At 38.4% G+C, this 21,070-nt stretch overlaps 1 protein-coding gene across 3 annotated transcripts in view; it reads left to right on the plus strand.

Moving 5' to 3' along the window:
- LOC125412383 (cytochrome P450 2J4-like) overlaps positions 1-12,501 on the plus strand; it is a 49,956-nt gene extending 37,455 nt beyond the window's left edge. For 2 of the 3 annotated variants that reach the window (XM_048453117.3, XM_048453116.3), the window contains exons 5-9: positions 1,610-1,786; positions 4,070-4,208; positions 7,640-7,827; positions 9,708-9,846; positions 11,637-12,501. In XM_048453117.3, the coding sequence (XP_048309074.3) occupies positions 1,610-1,786; positions 4,070-4,208; positions 7,640-7,827; positions 9,708-9,846; positions 11,637-11,815 (822 nt within the window). In that variant the 3' untranslated portion in view covers positions 11,816-12,501. The remainder of the gene's footprint in view (positions 1-1,609; positions 1,787-4,069; positions 4,209-7,639; positions 7,828-9,707; positions 9,847-11,636) is intronic. The other variant, XM_048453118.3, reaches the window with a different exon arrangement.
- Positions 12,502-21,070: the final 8,569 nt, after the last annotated feature.

A 21,070-nucleotide genomic window follows, 5' to 3' on the forward strand; every position in this document is an offset into this window, starting at 1 on the left:
AGCAGTTGTGGATGTTTTGACTTTACCATACTGTGAGTACATACTGCTTCCAGAAAGAATGAATCTGAAGCACAGATACTGGTCCTTCAAAAGCTCATTTTCTATATAAGACTTTCTGTTTCTATGCATCGACTTCTCTATAATGCAGTCCAAAGTGGATTTATTTTCATTTATCCCCACAGCCATTTTCCCCTTATGTTCAGGACTTCCCTCACTAAATACTGAGCAATTAATTAGCCTGACTTACAAGTAGGAAAATAGACATGAAGAATGAGAGCAGTTGTCCATATTGCCTACACTATTTCATATTCTATATTTAACTCTCAGTCATGGTAGTCCAAACTGAGCAGTTCCATTATTTGTTTCAAATAAGGTGAGTAAAGTAAGTCAGGGTAGCCCAGTGAGCACTAGACTCACTTCAAGGTCTGGGTATCAAAAGGAAAAAAAGTCTTAGAAGGGAGCAAAATATGACTGAGTGATAATAAACACTCTTGGGATGACTAATTGCATCAGACACAGCTGCAAAAGTTCACTGATTTTTCACCATGATCCTCTACATATAAAATGATGCAATATGCTATCTGCAAGTACGCACAGAGATATCTAAACAAAGATAGAGAGTAGTCCACCAGACATCTGTGGCATGCTTTCAGTATCTCATGCTATTCAGTGCTTGGATATAGGGAGACCCCATTAGCATACTGTGTGATTATTTCAGGGCTGAGAAGCTGGGAAAAGTGGCCTTCCCTCAACAGTGTTTTTCTATCTGTTCACTACAGATTTTATTGAAATATCACTCACCATTAGCTTTACTTCAGCAAAGATTAAAGTCTTACACTATGGGGATTAAATCACTGTGAGAACACCAGAATGAACCGTTACCTGCACAATACATGTTACTGGTAATTTCCCAAAAGGAAAATAAGTCATGACAGAGAATTAGAAAGGTGAATAAATGTTTGTCACTTTAAGAATAAGGGATCTCCAAGGAGACTTCAATCAGTGCCTTCATGAAGTGAGGGACCCAGTGACAACAATTTCAGGGGCATTTTTAGGCATAATGAGAAGCACCTACCAGAGACTAACACAGAATTGCCTTCAGTGTGATCACTTAGGTTGCTGTGAATGGAGTGCCTAGAGAAACTGGGACAATCATGAAGATCTGGAGGGAGGGTCCATCTCTGTAGGGCTTACAAGTAAATAGTACTATCTCTGACTTTGAGTCTATGAGCAGTCCCCGAATATTGAAAGTCACAGGGTCATGAATGTGATTGTATTAATAAATATTCTTTCTGAAAACAGCATGCAAAATAATTTGTAATGGCATTGATAGTATATCTGATATAAGTGTTGAATGCTGTCTGTCCCAACATCCAGAAATAGTGGTGTTGTGGGGCAGGGAACAGGCAGCGTGGGCTATGGGAAGTGTTCTGAAGCTGAATACACTCTGCACATCAGAGCTGAAATGTTTGGAAGTAGGTGAGAGGGACGAGAAAAGCTGGCCCCACAATTTCACAGTAAGAAGCAAAGGGAAACCCAAGACTATAGCTTTAAGCATTGTAAAGTGGCACCAAGGTGTCCCATTGACTGCCTTGTTTTTCCCAATCAGCTCTACAATATTTTTCCATGGATAATGAAATATCTTCCTGGATCACACCAAACAGTTTTCAGAAACTGGGAAAAACTGAAATCGTTTGTTTCTTCTATGATTGACAATCACCGCAGAGACTGGAACCCTGATGAGCCGAGAGACTTCATTGATGCTTTCCTCACGGAAATGACAAAGGTCGGGAAGGTGCCTCTGTCTCTTCTTCTTAAAGACAAAGTAGTGTTTTAATAGTTTTTTAGAGATCATGCAGCAGGCTACCAAAATGTTAGTGCTTTAAGATGACACAGCTTTATTTTCTTACCGCTCTCATGATATTTTCTTCCTGTTGGCCACATCAGGTTCTATATGCCCTGTCTTTCCAAGCTCCTAGAGCTGATAGCATTTCGTTTGGTTGTTTAATTGATTGATTGATTGATTGGTTGATTTTCAAGAAAAGTTTTTTTTTGTGTGTAGCCATGACAGTCCTGAATCTCAATCTGTATGTAGATCACGCTGGTCTTAACAGAGGTCCAACTGCCTCTTCCTTTTGAATTCTGGGATTAAAGATGAGCACCACCACACCAGACTATGAGGGCAATGACATCTTTTGCTGTGATTTCTTTTTCTGTCTTCAATCCCCAAACTGTAGCATCCCTTTTCCCCTGATATTTGCTTGTGATCTCCAAGCACCTTCTCATAAGGATAATTAAGGATAACTGTCCCCTCTCATACTAATCAAATCTACAAAGCATATTTTAGGTTATCAAATAGCATATGAAGGTTCCAAAAATGAAAATATAGACATCTTTGTAGTTCAATGTTTCACATACCTGGTGTGAGTAAAATTAGTAGTAATATTAAATCTGGAGCATTATTAGAAATAAAGGGTTCCCTGCCTGTACATGGCAGATACTTCCCTTTCATGCCCCTCCTTGTCTTTTATCCTTTATTTGCCCTTTATTAATGAAGAAATTGAATACAAAGTGAAAATAGCAGTTAAACATTAGAGCTCTGTTTTTAATGAGTTTGTCTAAGGCCAATTATTCACTCTCAGCCCCAACTATAAGACACAGGCAAAGTTCAGCTGAATGTTAGAGATAACTTGTAAGGTCTGGGTGTGGCAACTGCCTTCCCATGATGTCTTATAAACACTGTCCAACCATACCCAAGCAGACAGAGAGTGGCTGGATGAATATATTTAATACTTTTGTATCTTGTTTCAATAACAAGCAGAAACAATTTAAGAGGCTGGAGGTTTATTTTGTCACATATTTTCAAGGGGTGTGGGTCCATCATGGAAGAGTACACATGGGAATAGGAGCTGGTGGAGCCTGTTTGTGTAATGGAAGACCAGAGAGCAGAAAATAGCCAGGACCCAGGGCTTTGACACCACCAGAGGAATCCCACTTCCTACGACTGAATTCCTGCAGCTGAGAAGCACCTGCCAAGGTTCCACAACATCCTAAAATTGTTCCAGTAACTAGGAACCAAACATTTAAAACTTGAGCCTATATAAATCAGCTTAAAAATCAAACCATAACACTAATTTTAATGCTCTGACTTCGACTCCTGGCAAATACACATCGCTGAATCCTTCTTACGAGATTTGACTCATTAGATGATGGATTCCTTCTCTGATCAGGGGCCCAATAGTAAACTTTTTCACTTGTTATAACATGTTTCATCCTCCTGGTATAGTATCAATTAAAGCAACATATTATTCCCAGAAATAAAGGGCAAATTATTGATTTTATATTGCAGGTGTGAGCTATCAACATTATGAGCGGTATGAAGAATGACAATTCTACAGGAAGTTAGGAAAGATAAATTTATATCCCAGAGAATAATTAATGGGATCAGCAAGATTTTGCCTGTTAAAAATTAAAGGGAAGATCAAAGAATCATTAAACACAGAGAATGCACTTGATTCCTTCTGAGATCAGCAAAAATGTCTGCACAGTACTTGATATGTGCCTGCGCTATCTCCTACAGCTGATATGGCTTCTTAAAATATACATATTGTTTTCTTTTTTTATAATCAGATAAACGTGATGTGAACCTCTTAGGTCAGAGAGTGATCTAGAGATGTGGCTGATACTGAAAGCCAAATGTGTGTGTGTGTGTGTGTGTGTGTGTGTGTGTGTGTGTGTGTTTATCCTGTTCTGTGACTCCTACTAAATCTTTCCCAAAAACATTAGCCTCCAGCACTTGGAGCAGGAAATGTTTTCTGAGGAGATCACAGAATATCAATTCTAATGACTCTTATTGAACTCATACCCCAGGGTGATGAAGACCTTGTGTGCCAGTGTTACTCTCCTTGCCTTAGGGACACGATATTGCTCTTGATAAAGCTGTTTGCTCAGAAGGTCAAGGGGAAATCACTTTAAATGCCTGTTTTATATGTGTTCCCTAGCGTCAGAAAGCAGGTATAGAGATAATCACATATCTTCTGATTAAACAAATGTACACTATCTTTTCCAGTACCCAGAGAAGACTACAAGTTTCAACGAAGAAAATCTCATCTGGACAACTCTGGACCTCTTCCTTGCTGGAACTGAGACAACATCCACGACCCTGCGCTGGGCTCTGCTCTACATGGCTCTCTACCCAGAAGTTCAAGGTGAACATGTGGTGACCTCACTGGACAGAGCAGAATTCTGGAAGCCATGGCTTAGATGGCACCAGAAGAGAACATGTTGGAGTGAGAAAAAGGGCTGTAGCTGTGAGGCAATGTGCCCTGGGTAACGGGCATGTCCTCTACATGTTTGCTCAAAACTGAGATGGATCCCAAGCATGCAGACGTTTACAAAGTGCATCCATTCATGCCCCTCTTCCAATGTCAGTAGGCCTTCCCATTTTCTACTGAATTCTGCCAAACTCTATTCTGGTCTTGTCACCTTTCCACCTTTACAGCCTCAACCTGGGTGGTGCCCTTCTTACACTCTATGTCCTCTCCTGGCCTTGCCCTTATTCTTCTAGTTCTTGCCCCTAAGACATGATATCAAGTGTTCTATCATAGTTTTTACCTATTCTAGAAGAATCTTCTCAGGTACTACCTCTTGAAGTAATTTCAAATCTCTTTATGAGTTTGATAACTGGAGAATTACTGTTGTTTTCCTCTAGAGATGACCAGATACTCTTCCATGTCTCTGCTGAATGCATTGTTCCTTTCTCCTGTGACTGACATTCATCAGGGAGAGTAATCCATGCTATTATGTGTATTCCTGCAGATTCTAGAAAAGTTTAATGATTTGAGGCTAGATCCATTTTTACTTTCATTGAACACAGTTTTTTCTTGTTTGTTTTGTTTTTTCAAATTGTGGGTAACAGTTTATTCATGAGGTATAAAATCAATTTAGAAGATACTGGCCAACTTTTTTTGCCTTAAGATGAAATGTAGATGGAGAAAATCAGAGTACTTCACATAAGGTAAAGAAATATTTGTTTAAAGAACTACCCATGTTTGTGTGTGTGTGTGTGTGTGTGTGTGTGTGTGTGTGTGTGTGTGTACATGCATCGTGGAAGCCATAGCACAGCTGCAAACAGCTGTTAGCATCATTCCTCAGAAACCATCCACTTTTTGAGATGGAATCTCTCATGTACCTGGAACTATTCAAATAGCCTACACTGCCTAACCACTAACTCACAGGAATCTGTCTGCCACCACCTCCCTAGTGCCCTGGGATTAGAAGTCCATGTCACCATACCCAGTTTTTTACATAAATTATAAGACTTGGGTTCTCTTGCTTATAAGGCAATCACTTTACTACTTGAACTATTTTCCATCCCCAGATATTTTTTCTATTCAATTCAAAATTCATATGTGTACCTCTATTTATGTATATGTGTCTTGAGTTTCAGTGAAAATATGTTTGTGCTTGGAGAATAATCTTTTTAAGTTTTAAAGTTACTGACTTAGAATACATACTTGACCTTTCAAATAATAGCTTCAAAATATCGCAAAATGGCAATAGATTTAAATGAAAATTGTACACGTTGCTTTTGAAATATGCATAATAGTCAAGTGACAGGACTGGTTAAACTGATCCCTAAGCATAAATAGATACGTGAGCTATAGCTGCTCTTCTGCTGGGAGAAAAGAAGCTGTCATGAAACCAAATCACGCATGAACAATCAGGATATTGTTCTAAGTTACATAACCAATTCCAAAATGACATGACTGTCCTACCCAACTCAAATGAGATAGGTCGAAGAACTAAATCTCTACACAAAGATGGCTGGATGGAAGATGGGAGAAACAGAAATTGTTTAATGTCCCAGAATTTCAGTTTGACATGATGGAAACGGTTCTGGCCATTGCTTACACAACGAAATGAACACACTTAATACTATTAAACTGTAGAATTAAAATCGCTAACAACAGTTATGATTCATGGCATACAACATCAGTCAAAATATTTTAGAGTCTGAGTCAGGATTGTTACAGATTTGATGTATTTGGTGGCTATATGAAAAACATACTTCCAAAGTTGTTATTGTGACAAGCTTTCTTTTAAATGTATTTAATTCCCAATCAGTTTTTAGAGACAGTAATGCAAGTGATACACATGTATTTTTCCCTCACTAGAAATCTCTAAAACAGACCTTGTCTCGGGCTTGTTGCTACAAACTCCCTTCAAATTGTTGTTGAGTTAAAACTAGAGTGAGACTCAGCTCTCCCTAAGTGAGTCCTCCTCAGGACATTTTTCCCCTGGATAGAAAAAAAAGGAAAGAAGCAGATGCAGTCTTAAGTGGATTTGTTCCAAAGATAAAACTCATGTTTATTTGCAATTTTTGTTTTGCTTTGTTTTGGGTTCTTCAAGACAGGGTTTCTCTGTGTAACCTAGGTTACTCCAGAAATTTATTCAGTAAACCAAGCTCTCCTTGAACTCAGAAATCTGACTGTCTCTACCTTCCTAGGCCTGGAATTTAGGGCATGAGTCACCATGACTGGCTGTCTGTATTTTACTTGGCAGAACTTAGCCCCTGTCATTGACTGACAAAAGAAGCCAGGAGACAGAGGTTTTATTTGGATAACTTGTTAATCTCTATGAGCATATTGGAAAAGAGCTAGCAACCATTATTATTTGTTATTATGATTCTATCTGTTCATGTATATTTAAAGACATCCTTAGGATAAAGCTCAGTTATTCTTATTAATCAGATGTGGAAATTGAAATCTAAAGGATTTCATAAGCAAAGTTGTGCAGCAACTTCTTGCTATTCATTGCCCATGCTGATGTATCTCCTTGTGAAATGGGAGCCTACAGACGTGCTTTGGTTTGAATGTTCATGTGTTCTTTATGAATCTACTTGTTGCATTTAATTACCAGTGGTATGGTATTAGGAGGTGATTGGTCCTACGAAGGGGAACATTACCTTAAAAAAAATAGCAGAGAAGCCAGAGAGACAGCTCCGGAAGTAAAGGATCTTGCTACTTCACCATTGTCATGAATGAGCTTCCAAAAACCACATGGTAGGAGAAGAGAAATAACTCCCCCAGCTGTCCTCTGACCTCCACTCTTGTGCCATGAGACACCCTCCCCCGACAGAAATATACTGTCCTAAAAAGTATTATCTTTTTTAAAGGAAGTATTAGAGAGCCTTATTTCTCCCTTTGAGATGGGAACCCAGTGAAGCTTCCTAATCTAGGAGACAGAAAATTGTTCCTACCAGATAAGAAACATCTTGGTGCCCTGCACTAAGCACCCCCAGGCTCTAGGACAATGACACATGAATGTGAATTGTTTATAATGCTCTTTGGGAAAGGAACTTACTCATACCAGACTAGGGAACTTACTTACACCAGTCTAGGTACTGCGCTAAGGTTAGCCATGCTGATCATAGCTATTCAGTTTGGGAAAGTTAAGATTATGTTGAGGGCTCACAGAAAAATCACTGAATTGTTGATTTCTCCTTTAAGTCAATCTTTTAAAAGGTTAATGAAATGTCTTTACAGCTAGGATACCAGAATGAAATAAAGACAACTTCTATATTGTTATGAAGAATAACTAAATTTCAAAATTATTAAGATCTCCTGTTTTCTTTCAGAAAAAGTACAGGCTGAGATTGACAGAGTGGTTGGCCAGATGAGACAAGCAAGCCTGGCTGACCGAGAGTCCATGCCCTACACCAATGCTGTCATCCATGAGGCACAGAGACTGGGCAACATTGTCCCCTTTAATGTTCCCAGGGAAGTGTCAAAGGACACAAATTTGGATGGATTCCACTTGCCGAAGGTAACTATGTGTTCCCAGTCTCAGATATCTATTTTTGACCTCATCTTAAAAACCTAACATACAGTGACGTATATTCCTTCATCAAGAGATCATTTAAATTGGGCAGAAAGATAGTATGCTAAAATACTAGTTTTCCTCCATGCCTCTAAACAGATATCTACATATACAGTGGGGAAAGAAGACTCTTTGCCAAAGTTTAGGCCAAGCCTGGCTTTGTTGGCTAAAGGCATCCTAGCAACGACCCTCGCTAATGTGGGCTAACACAGCCAGCAGTTCTCTGCTAGATGGTACCCGAGAGAGCAGCTCTCAAGAGAAAGAGACTGCAGGCGTGGGCTAGAAAATGCTGCTACACAGTCCTTGAAGTGTTGAGTTAGAAATGTGAAGGCCCTGTACCACCATTATAGTGAGACTGTTGTTTCTAATTCAGTGAACCACAAGCTTATAACTTACATACAAATGATTTCTGTCTCATGAGGGAAACCTTTCCAAAAATTCAGTATTTGAAAGGGACAGAGTGCTGTTACTAAATGATATTTGTGTGCTGTTGACTCTAATCTTCAAGAAGTCTTATCAACTTGCCAGAATAACTCTCCATTTCATTTTTGAGATTAGAATGGTGTGGCCGATGGAAATTAGGTTTGTATAAAATCTCTCTACTATTAAAGAGAGTGGGGAATCCAGGAGCAAACATTTTCTGATAATTCTAATCAATATATGCTTTCTCCATGGGACTTGTAACATTTTGATATTAAAAGGATCCCCTCTGATGTCTCTCCATGAGTCCCTGTGAAATATCCCCTCTTTACAGAAAGAATCCCCATCACATCTCCCAGTGCTTTCAAGATCTCTGAATAGAGTTTCTTGAATCTTATACGCTGCATGCCCCCAAACAGTTATAGTTTCTTCTCTTTTTCTTTTCACCATGGATTATCAGATCGCAAAATTTTCTTGACTTGTGACCAAATACACAAGGTTTTGGTTTAGCATGACAAGAAGAGGTGAAAGGGCCCAATCAGATCACATCATGGGGCTGGAAACCAGAGTGAAACCTTACAAAAAGTTTTTCACCCCATTTCCACCATTTTTATTCCATCCAGCTTGTCAGCTTGTGGGAGAGAGCTACCCACAGTCAGGGAAATTCTGCTACCATTTCTCGATTAACTCTGGAAATGTTTTCATACTAGCATAAGATGATTAAAACATACTACAGAGTGTGTAATAATATCATGGGAGGTGACACAGTGTTCAGATTCATGGCACACTGCACTGTTAGCTGTGCAGCAAATGTGGGACTAAGATAGCAAGGGGCAGCCTGTACGAAGGTGGTTTTTGGAATCAGGGATGGACATGACAAATTCTAGAGAGATAGGAAGGATGGGTAAAATCCCTGATAGGATATACGATTCAGTGTGAGGTAAAGGCACACTCTTGAGAGTGTGCATGGTGCCAAGGATCCCAGTGAACTGAGATTGCTTACTCTGCTTTCTTGATGTGCTCCTAACCCTGAGGACTGGGTTCAGAGTCCTCCACAGTGAGGGCTAAAAATGGAAAAGCAGAGATGGAAGGCTCATCATTTCACTTCATAAACCTGCCCAAGTCCTTAAGGTAGGAGGAGGTTGATTTATTCCCCTTTGGATGCTAACATGTCTCTCCATAGGCCTGTACAGACTTCTTCCTATAGACTTGTATCCAGCATTAAAGAGCAACCAAGTGGACTAGAATATCCCCAGAAGGCACTCACAGACAATGCAAAGTTATGTTGACAAAGGAGAAGGCACTAAGTGGGGAGAGTCATGCATGAGAACTCAAGAACTATCTACCTTTACCTCCTGCAGGTCTGTTCTGTATATCAAGCCTTGACTCTTTGCTGCCATTTCTAGGGCACCGTGATTCTAACCAACCTGACTGCACTACACAGTGACCCCAAAGAGTGGGCCACTCCAGAAACCTTCAATCCAGAGCACTTTTTGGAGAATGGACAGTTTAAGAAAAGAGAATCCTTCCTGCCTTTCTCAATGGGTGAGTTGTCATGAGAGGACAGAGTTCAGAGCTCCGCCCAGCCATTGCCTCCTCTCATTGCGTAAACTTTAATGAAAACTTCTCCAGATGGCCCAAGTTGACTTAATTTTGTGTTTGGTTGCTATCTAGAATTCCCTAGCCTTGGCACTACTTAAGACCCACCCTATTTCTCACTCTGCCTTGATTTACCCGGGTATTTTAGCTTGCCTCAGTTTTTTTTTTCTCAAAACACTAAGAATGGAGACCCATATATACAGACTCTTCACTAAGGTGGACATGTGAAAACCTTATAAGATTTTTCAGATTCCCAAGTTATGATGAGGGATACCCTCTTACAGAAAAAAGACTTAATTTAAAAGGCAATGGTGAGGAGAAATGCATCCTGGGAAAACTGGAGAGATCCTATTCCAAATGAAATAGTTAACAGTTATATAAACAGGGGTGTATCTCAGAAACATTATGCTTTCTAGAATATTCAAGACCCTAGACTCAGCAGTTCTAGGAAGAGAAAGAAACTCAACAAGTGAGGAGGGGAAGGCACGAAGAAAGAAATGGATAGGAAATGAAAGGTGAAGAGGAAATAAAGTAAAACAATCAGACTTTGTACACAGCATGTGCTACTAGTATTAGTGTGATTCACAGTGACTCAGAGTGCCAAGATGGCCTTGACAAGTTGGAGAGTAGAAAAAAATTGAAAATTAATGCCAAACAAGAAAAGAATTTGCCCATGGCCAGTGTGCACATCTCAGTATACTTCTATTTATTTAGCACAACTATTCTGAGGCTTTGGGTTTTGCTTTGGAATTTAATTATTACTCTTTTCCTCTTATTTTTTTTCAGTTAACATGTATTATTTAGAAATAAAGGAAGCTATTAGCAAATTACTTGATGTACCTGACATGGTAGCTCAGCTGGTAAATTTCTTGTTTTATGAGCATAATGTCCTGATTTGATCACCAGAAGCCTTACAGAAAGCTGAGGATGTCAGCATATGCTTGTACTCTTTCTGCTCGATGGTCAGAGACAAGAGGATGACCCTGGTACTCACCAGCCAGCCAGATTAGCCTGACTGTCAGGGAAATTGTCTCCAAAATAAATACATACATAAATAAATACATGAATAAATAAAGTGGATGGCACTTGGGGATAAACGCCCATAACTGACCACTAACTTCTATATAGATGTGCACACGTGTGTACACACAAATAGACACACATATGCACAAGCACATCTACTTAAATGTGGGATTAAAGATGCATTAGAGACTGTGTAGATATCTGCAGTGCTGTTGGGATACATGGTGAGAATGTTCACTGAGGGAGAGAACAGTGGCATGCTAGGGTTGTCCTGGGCCATCTAAGAAGAATGGTGAGAACTCAGAAATTCACTAGAGAGACTGACATGTAAATACATGTGTCTATACACACAATTTGATTAATGAACTCAGCTCATTATGCATGGTGTGAAGCGACCTAGAAAATGGCTTCCAGAGTTGTGACAATGCCTCTTGTCTAAGTCTTTCCTTAACATTAGTCAATGCAAGGAACCAGGACACCTGGGAAAATGGCAAGATTAATATACAAGTCTGGGACATATTGTTGGGTCAAGATCAGAAAATGCCACCTTGAATGGGGTGCTAATAGCCAAATCAGGAAGGTGTTAGACATAATCAGATGAACACAAAACTCATGGCCAGCTCAGTAGTTACAGTAGGAAGTTGTGGACATCAGTCCCTCCATGCACTAAAACCAGCTGAGAAAATGACTCATCTTCTGTTTTGGTCCCACAGGAAAGAGAGCTTGTCTGGGAGAACAATTGGCCAGGTCTGAGCTGTTCATTTTCTTCACTGCTCTTTTGCAAAACTTTACCTTCAAGCCCCCAGTCAATGAGAAGCTGAGCCTGAAGTTCAGAATGGGCCTCACAGTCACTCCAGTCAGTCACCGCCTCTGTGCTGTCCCCAGACTGTGATGCTGGAGGAGAAAGGAGAAAAAGAGTACAGGAAGAAATGGTGGATGTCCTGAAACTTGCGGGCCTTGCTCCTATGAGAGGAGAGTGATGTCAGAGAAAGAAGGGGACTCAAGAAATAGTGAGGGAATTGAACTAAAAACATTGAATCAAATTTCTGGACTGTTGACCTCTAATTTGGTGGTGGGAAAATCATTTATGATCTCAATGGGATATCTTTTCATCTAAAAGTTGCAAGGGGAATGACGATTCCTCCTATAAGGAAAATGCACTGAAAACGAATTGCTGAATTAAAAATGCTAAGTGCATCAGAGTCACACCTCAAGACTTGTGCCTCCAAATTGCCTCCTTCCTCATGTTGTAGACATGCATTAGTTTCCGGCACATTGAGATATTGGTCTAAAGTGGTACAAGGAGAAAAGAAGTATCAGAACTGACTTTCTGGTTGCATCTATACTAAGAGGCCATGAAGACTGTCCCAAATAACAGATGTGTCTCCAATTATATAACTCTACCTCCAACTAGGCCTGGGAACCAGCTGTTTGAATTTCCTGTCTTGAGACATCTTTGTTTAGATCTGTACCCCATTTTTAAATTAGGTTTTTAGATTTTTTGACATTGATTTTGTAGAGTTCTTTATACATCTTGAATATTGGTCTTCTATTAAATATGGAGCTTGTAAAACCTTTTCCCTCTCTGTAGGCTGCAGCCTGTTGTTTCTTACTTGGTAAAATTGTATTATTTTCCTAATGCTTATAATACTCACGGTGTCTCTGTAAATGTGGAAGCCAAATGATAGGAATCAATTTCTCTACTTGGTAAGAACAGATGTAACTGGATTTTGAAATCAAGGATCATGACAATATATTCAATATTTATTGCTATTTATCAGTAGAATATTATTCATCATATATCAGTGGTGAATATGAGAAGCTGCAGGCCTTACCATTTAAGAGCAGATATTCTATTCTTGATGCAATTGGGACAAAAAATTTTAAATCCTCAAATAAATTGGCATTAGTGTTCCCAAATTGAGAATAAATGTTCAAAACAAAAATTTAAAAATACATATGACTCTAAACACCCTTTATGACCTTCATAACTGCACAGTGCAATTCATGAGGATGGAATTATTTCATTTCCCAGTGGTGATTTGTGTTTGTTATGTGACAGGTGCTTGAGCCCTACAAATCTGGCCACTCTCATTTTTCTAAGCTAAACATTTTTCTCTGTTACCCTGCCTTCCTCTCCCTTCCCCTTCATCCCTTGCCCATGGCCCCCATGCTCCCAATTTATTCAGGAGATCTTGTCTTTTTATACTTTCATGTAGATTAGATCCATGTATATCTCTCTTGGGGTCCTCATTAATGTCTAGGTTCCCTGGGATTGTGAATTGTAGGCTGGTTTACTTTGTTTAATGTCTAAAAGCCACTTATGAGTGAGTACTTGTGATATTTGTCTTTCTGGGTCAGGGATACCTCACAGAATGTGATGTTTTCTAGATTCATCCATTTGCCTGTAAATTCCTAGATTTTTTCTGCTATGTAGTACTCCATTGTGGAAATATACCACATTTTCCTTATCCATTCTTTAGTTGAGGGGCATTTAGGATGTTTCCATGTTCTGACAATAACAAATAATGCTACTATGAACATAGTTAGCACATATCTTTGTGGTATGATTGAGCATCCTTTGGGTATATACCCAAAAGTGGTCTTGATGAAGGGATTTTCCTAATTTTCTGAGAAATTGCCACATTGAGATGCAAAGGGACTGGACCAGCTTGCATTCCCACCAGCAATGCAGAATTGTTCCCTTTACCCCACAGCCTCTCCAACTTAAGTTGTCATCAGTGTTTTTGACCTTGGCCATTCTTACAGTTGTAAGATTGAATCTCAGAGTTTGATTTGCATCTCTGATGACTAAGGATGTTGAGCATTTCCTTGGTGTCTTTTATCCATTTTAGATTCCTCTGCTGAGAGTTTTCAGTTTATTTCTGTACTCTAATTTTTAATTGGATTATTTGTTCTTTTGATGACCAATATCTTGAGTTCTTTATATATTTTGGAGATCAATCCTCTGTCTCTTGTTGACCATGTCCTTTGTTTTACATATGATTTTCAGTTTCAGGAGATCCCATTTATTAATTGTTTCTCTCATTGTCTGTGCTACTGGGATTATATTTATGAAGTAGTCTCCTGTGCCAATGCATTCAAGTCTACTTCCCACTTTCTTTTCTATGAGGCTTAATGTGGCTGGTTTATTTTGAGGTCTTTGGTCCATTTGAACTTGAGTTTTGGTCATGGTAATAGATATGGATCTATTTTCATTCTTCTACATGTGGGTATCCAGTTATGCCAACACTATTTGTTTAATATGCTTTTTTATCCATTTTATATTTTTTGCTTGCTTGTCAAAAATCAGGTGTTCATAGGTATGTGGATTAATGTCTGGGTCTACGATTCTGTTCCATTGGTCCCCCTGTCTATATATTGCCAATACCAGGCTATTTTCAGTACTGTAACTCTGAAGTAAAGTGTGAAGTCAGGAATTTTGATGCTTCCAGATGTTCCTTTATTGTGAAGGATTGTTTTGGTTATCCTGTGTTCTTTGTTTTTCCATATAAAGTTGAGTAGTGTTCTTTTGAGGTCTGTGAAGAATTTTGCTGGGCATCGCATTGAATCTGCAGTTGCTTTTGGTAAGATTATCATTTTTACTATGTTGATTCTACCTACCCAAGAGCATGGGAGATCTTTCCATTTTCTGGTGTCTTCTTCAATTTCTTTCTTCAAAAATTTAAAGTTTTTGTCATACAGGTGAAAACTTCTACTTGTTTGGTTAGAGTTACTCCGAGATATTTTATGCTATTTGTGGCTATTGTGAAGGGTGATTTTTTCTCTGATTTCTTTCTCAGCCCATTTATCATATGTATAAAGGAGTACTACTGATTTTCTTTTTGGCTTGTATCCTGCTACATTACTGAAAGTGTTTATGAGTTGTAGAAGTTTCTTGGTAGAATTTTTAGGGTTGCTAATATAAACTATCAAATCATCAGCATACAGTGAGAGTTTGACTTCTTTTCTGATCTTTATCCACTTGATTTCCTTTTGTTGTCTTATTACTCTAGGTAGAACCTCAAGAACTATATTGAATAGATATGGAGAGTGTGGAAAACCTTGTCTTGTTTCTGATTTCAGTGGGATCACTTTGAATTTCTCTCCATTTACTTTGATGTTAGCTGTTGGCTTGCTGTATATTGCCTTTATTATGTTTAGGTATGTTCCTTGAATCCTTGTTCTTTCAAAGACCTTTATCATGAACAGAAATTGTATTTTGTTGAAGGCTTTTTCAGCATCTAATGAGATGGCCATGTGGTTTTATTTTTCAGTTTGTTTATATGATAGATTACATTGACAGATTTTTGTATGTTGAACCATCCCTGCATCTCTGGGATGAAGCCGATTTGATCATGGTGGATATTTTTGTGATGTGTTCTTGGATTCAATTTGTCAGTATTTTATTGAGTATTTTTGCATCAATGTTTATGATTGAGATTGGTCTGTAATTCTTTTTTTTAGTAATGCCTTTATGTAGTTTGAGTATCAGGATAATTGTTGTCTCATAAAAAGTGTTTAGCAATTTTCCTTCTGTTTCTATTGTGTGGAACAATTAGAGGAGTGTTGGTATTAGTTCCTCTATGAAAATCTTGTAGAATTCAGTACTGGTCCTGGACTTTTTTTGTGGAGGGGGAGAGACTTTTAATGATTGTTTCTATTTCTTCAGCAGTTATAGGCCTATTTAATTGGCTTGTTTGGTCTTGATTTTATTTTTGTAAGTGATATTTATCCAGAAAATTGTCCATTTTCTTTAAGTTTTTCAATTTTGTGGAGTACAGATTTTTGAAATATGACTTAATGGTACTCTGGAATTCCTCTGTCTGTTGTTATGCCTCCCCCTTTCATTTCTGATTTTGTTAATTTAGATATTCTCTCTAATAAGGATAATTCAGGCTAATATTCCTCTCTGCAATTAATCACATCTACAGTCAATTTTAACTTATCAAGTAACATGCATGGGTTAAAGAAAGATCTGATCATTTTGGTAGATCAGTGATTAAAAAACAGGGCAAATACACCAGAAATATCAATTGAAGTAAAGGGTCCACTGCTGTTTTGCATGGGGTCCTCATAATGGCAGATGTTGGCCCTATATGCCCTTCCTTGACCTTCTCCTTAGGTGAAGTAACTATATACAAAATAAAAGTATCAATTAAACTTTAGAGTTTCAATATTTAAGTAAATAGAGAATTCTGCTGTCACTGTGTTAGATTCCAGCACAGAACTACACTGTCTTATAAAAATCTACTCAGTCCATCCTTCCTTTCCAGCAGTGCCTTCCTATTTGGCCTGAACATCATTCAGATCCTTAATACCCTGCCTGGCAACCTGTTGATGTTATCTCTGTCTGTTCAGAATAAATTACTCATTCTTTTCATAGTGCCCCCCCCGACTTATATTTTCTCCAATGCATTGTTCTTTTTCTTGCCTCTAAGTATGGTATTGGGATTTCCCTCTACCAAAAATTTACTATCCCAATATCTTGAACCTTCAGAAGAATCTTCTCAGATATTATCCCTTAAGATGGTTTATACTCTGCTAAGAAATGACTATCTAGCAAATTGCTGCCATGAGCTTTCTTGAGAATTGCAATGAGCTGCCCCATTACCAAGCTTTACACATTGCTTATGACCCCACAGGGACTTCCACCCATCAGAAATAGACCAACAGCACCTAAAGAAATAGAAGCATTCATAGAAAGTCTCCCAACCAAAAGAGCCCAAGACAAGATGATTTCAGTGCAGAATTCTACTGGACTTTCAAAGAAGAGCTAATTCCAATACTTCTCAAACTCTTCCGTACAATAGTATAACAGAAGGATCATTTCCAAACTCCTTTTACAAGACTACAGTTACCCTAAAACGTAAATCACATAAATATGCAACAAAGAAAGAGAACTATAGAGCAATCCCCCTCATGAACATTGATGCAAAAAATCCTCACAAATCCAAAACACATCAAAAAGTCAACCACCGTGACCAAATAAGCTTCATCCCAGAGATGCAGGGTTCATGCAGTATACAGAAATCTGTCAATGTAATCCACCATAAAAACAAGATGAAAGAAAAAAATGGTCATCTCATTAAGTGCTGAAAAGTCTTAGAAAAAAATTCAGCACTCCTTCATAATAAAAGTCTTGGAGAATCATGGATACAAGGAACATATTTAAACATAATAAAAGCAATTTACAGCAAGCTGACAGCTAACATCAAATTAAATGGAGAGAAACTGAAAGCAATTCCACTGAAATCAGGAACAAGACATGGCCATTCACTCTCTTCATAGCTATCCATTATAGTACTTGAAATTAAGACACCAAAAGGAGATCAAGGGGATACAAATTTGAAAGGAAGAAGTCAAACTATCTCTATTTGCAGATAATATGGTAGTATACATAAGTGCCCCCAAAAAACTCTATCAGGGAACTCCTATAGCTGATAAACACCTTCAGTAATGTGACGGGATACAAGATCAATTCAAAAAAGAAAACCAGTACCCTTTCTATATACAAATGATAAATCTACTGAGAAAGAAATCAGAGAAACATACCACAATATAAAATAGCCACAATATAAAATATTGTGAATTAACTCTAACCAAACAAGTGAAAGACCTGTGTGACAAGAACTTTAAGTCTCTAAAGAAAGAAACGGAAGAAAATACCACAGAATGGAAAGATCTTCCATTCTCTTGGATAGGTAGGATCAATATACCAACAGTAATCTATAGGTTCATTCCAATCCCCATCAAAATCCCAAAACCCAGAATAGCTAAAATCCTGTAAAACAAAGAAATTTCAGGAGGCATTATTATGCTTGACCTCAAACTCTACTATAGAGTTAGAGTAATAATAAAAATAGCTTGGTACTGGCATAAAAAAACAGGCATGTGAACAAGTAAAATCAAATTGAAGATCCTGACATTAATCCATATATCAATAAACACCTGCTTTTTTGACAAAGAAGCCAAAGTAGTACTATGGAAAAAGAAAAGCATCTTTAGCAAATGGTTCTGGCATGAATGGATGTCAACATATAGAAGATTGCAAATATATTCTTATCTACCCATGCACAAAACACAAGTTTGTATGGATCCAGGACCTCAATATAAATCCAGTTACATTGATCCTGACAGAAGAGAAAGTGGGAAGTATCCTTGAATGCAATGGCATAGGAGATCATTTCATAAATATAATACCAGTAGCACAGACACTGATAGCAACAAGCAACAAATGAGATTTCCTGAACTAAAAGGCTTCTATAAGGCAAAGGATATGGTCAATTAGGCAAAATGACAACTTACAGAATGGGAAAAGATCTTCATTGAACCCACATCTGATTGAGGGCTGATCTCCAAAATATATAATGAACACAAGAAACTAGACATCAAAACACAAAACAATCCTATTAAAAAGGGGGTACAGATATAAACAGAATTCTTTGCAGAAGAATCCCAAATGGCCACAAAAGCATTTAAGGAATTGTTCAACATCCTTAACCATCAGGAAAATGCAAATTAAAACAATGCTAAGATACCATCTAACACCTGTCCAAATGACTAAGATAAAAAATACTGAGGACAGCTTATGTTGGAGAGTATGTAGAGTAAGGGGAACATTCTTCTACTGCTGGTGGGAATGCAGATTTATACAGTCAACTTGAAAATCAGTATGGGAGTTTCTCAGAAAATTGGGAAGCAATCTACCTCAAGACACTCTTGGGCATATACCCAAAGGATGCTCAATCAGAACACAAGGATTCTTGTTCAACAATGTTTATAGTAGAATTATTTGTAATAGCCAGAACCTGGAAACAACCTAGATGCCCCTCAACTGAAGAATGGATAAAGAAAACATAATACATTTACACAATGGAGTATTACTCAGTTGTAAAAATCAATAACATCAGGAAATTTGCAAGCAAATGGATGGAACTAGAAAAGCACCATTCTGAGTGAGATAACACAGACACAGAAAGACAAACATGGTATATACTCACTCATAAGTGGATATTAGATGTAAAGCAAAGGATAACGAGAATACAATCCACAGCTTCATAAAAGCTAGTTAACAAGAAAGACCATAAGATGGACACATGGATCACCCTGGTAAGGGTAATTAGATGAGATCTCTTGGGTAAACTGAGAGCAAGGGGGACAGTAAAGGAGAGGTGATTGGTGATGAGAATACTAGGGAATGGGATGGTCAAGAAGGGAGAGAGATAAATCCACTGATAAATATCAGTGGCCCTTCAGTCTACATCTTGTTTCTACAGTATGCACTGGCTTCTTGGGATCCTATTCTCTTTGGATGTAAGCCTTGGTCAACCTAGTTGTAGTTGGGAGGGCCTTGGCCTTTCCACAGGGCAGGGTGCATGGTCCTCTCTTAAGATTTGAGGGAGGTGAGGTGGGAGGGTCTGTGGAAGGAGTGGGAGGAGGGGAGAGAGTGGGAATTTGGATTGGTATTTTTAATTAATAAAATAATGATGATGATGATGATGATGATGATGATGATGATGAAGGGAGAGGGATGGAGTGGAAGAGTAGTGATAGAGAGCCACTATGGAGATAGGGAGAAACCTGGTGCTAGAGAAATTCCCAAGAATCCACAAGATGATCCCTATAAAAACTCCAAGGAAGAGTGGAGAGGGTGCCTGAGTTGGCCTTCCCCTTTTGGTGAATACCCCAACTATCATCATAGAACCTTCACTCAGTAACTGATGGAATCAGATGCAGAGATCCACAATCAAGCAACATGCCAAACTCCTGGAGTCCAATCATAGACAGGGAGGAGAGGATATGTGAACAAGGGAGATCAAGATCATGGTGGAGAAATCTTCAGAGATAGCTGAACCAAGTTTGTGGAAAGTCATGAACTCTAGATCAACTCTAGACCAATGGCTGTGGACTCTCCATGAGACCAAATTAGGCCCTCCATACATGAAGCTTAGATTATCTGAGGAACCCCAGGATCTATCCCTGGTGCATGAGCTGGCTTCTTGGAGCCCATTCCCATACTCAGTCTTAATGTAGGGGGAAGGGGCTTAATCATGCCCCAACTCAATGTGTCAGACTTTTTTGACTTCCCATGGGAACCCTTACCCTCTGGGAGCATGTATGTATTTATGAGGGGGATGTATGAGGTGTGGGAGGAAAAAGTGTGGGTGGAATGTAAAGTGAAATTTAAAAAATAAATAAAAATTTAAAAAGAATATATAAGTGAAGCATAAATTCACTGTAACATATTCAAGTCAATTATTTTGCTCTATGATGTCACAAAGAATAGTGTTTACAGTGTGTCATCACATAGATAAATTGATCATTTCTTGGGCCCCATCCAAGTCTGAGACAGGGTCTTTCACTGGCCTGGAACTTACCATGTAAACAAGACTGCCTGGTCAATGAGCCATACGAATCTACCTGTCTGTTCTTCCCAGTACACTGGAATTGGAAGTGCATGCAACCATACCATAATTTTTTTTACATGAATTTTAGGGATCAAGCTCAGACCCTCCTGTTTGCAAAGCTATCACTTTACTAAAGAAGCTAACTTTATAACCAATCTTTTTTCTTACTTGATGCAGAATATTTATAATGCTGTTTCTATATTTACTTATATGTATGCTATTATTGTGATATAATAATACTTTAGCTAGAACTAACTTATATATGGGAGAGTATCTTTTGACTGACAGAGTCTATAGCTATGCATGAAGTACGGCAGTGGGAAGCAGGAACAGAAAGCTGAGAAATCACATCTAAGCTGCAAAATCCATGCCAATGAAAAATATCTGAGATTAATACCTGTTTTTTATCCTATATTTCTATATTTCCCTAAATATAGCAAGCATTTGTGACCCATCATTTCACACTATTCAGTGGGGAAAATACTGTTTAAGTGTTCTACTGTACAGCAGGGCTTCTTAAAAGAGTCGTATTTTTTTTTCAGCTTCTGAGGCTCTACATGGAAATACAGACACATGCTGGTATTCCAAAGTGTTGTTGGTTTATAGTCTTACTCTTTACTCTTTAGGCTTTTTGTTTTTTTGAGGGGTCTGCTACCCAGCTCCCAAATAAATCACACAGGGTGGATTATTATTACTTATAAATGTACAGCCTTAGTGTTTCTTGTCATCTTTTCTGA

Source organism: Myodes glareolus, chromosome 3 (genome assembly GCF_982192425.1).
Source record: "Myodes glareolus chromosome 3, mMyoGla1.1, whole genome shotgun sequence".
Taxonomy (NCBI): domain Eukaryota; kingdom Metazoa; phylum Chordata; class Mammalia; order Rodentia; family Cricetidae; genus Myodes; species Myodes glareolus.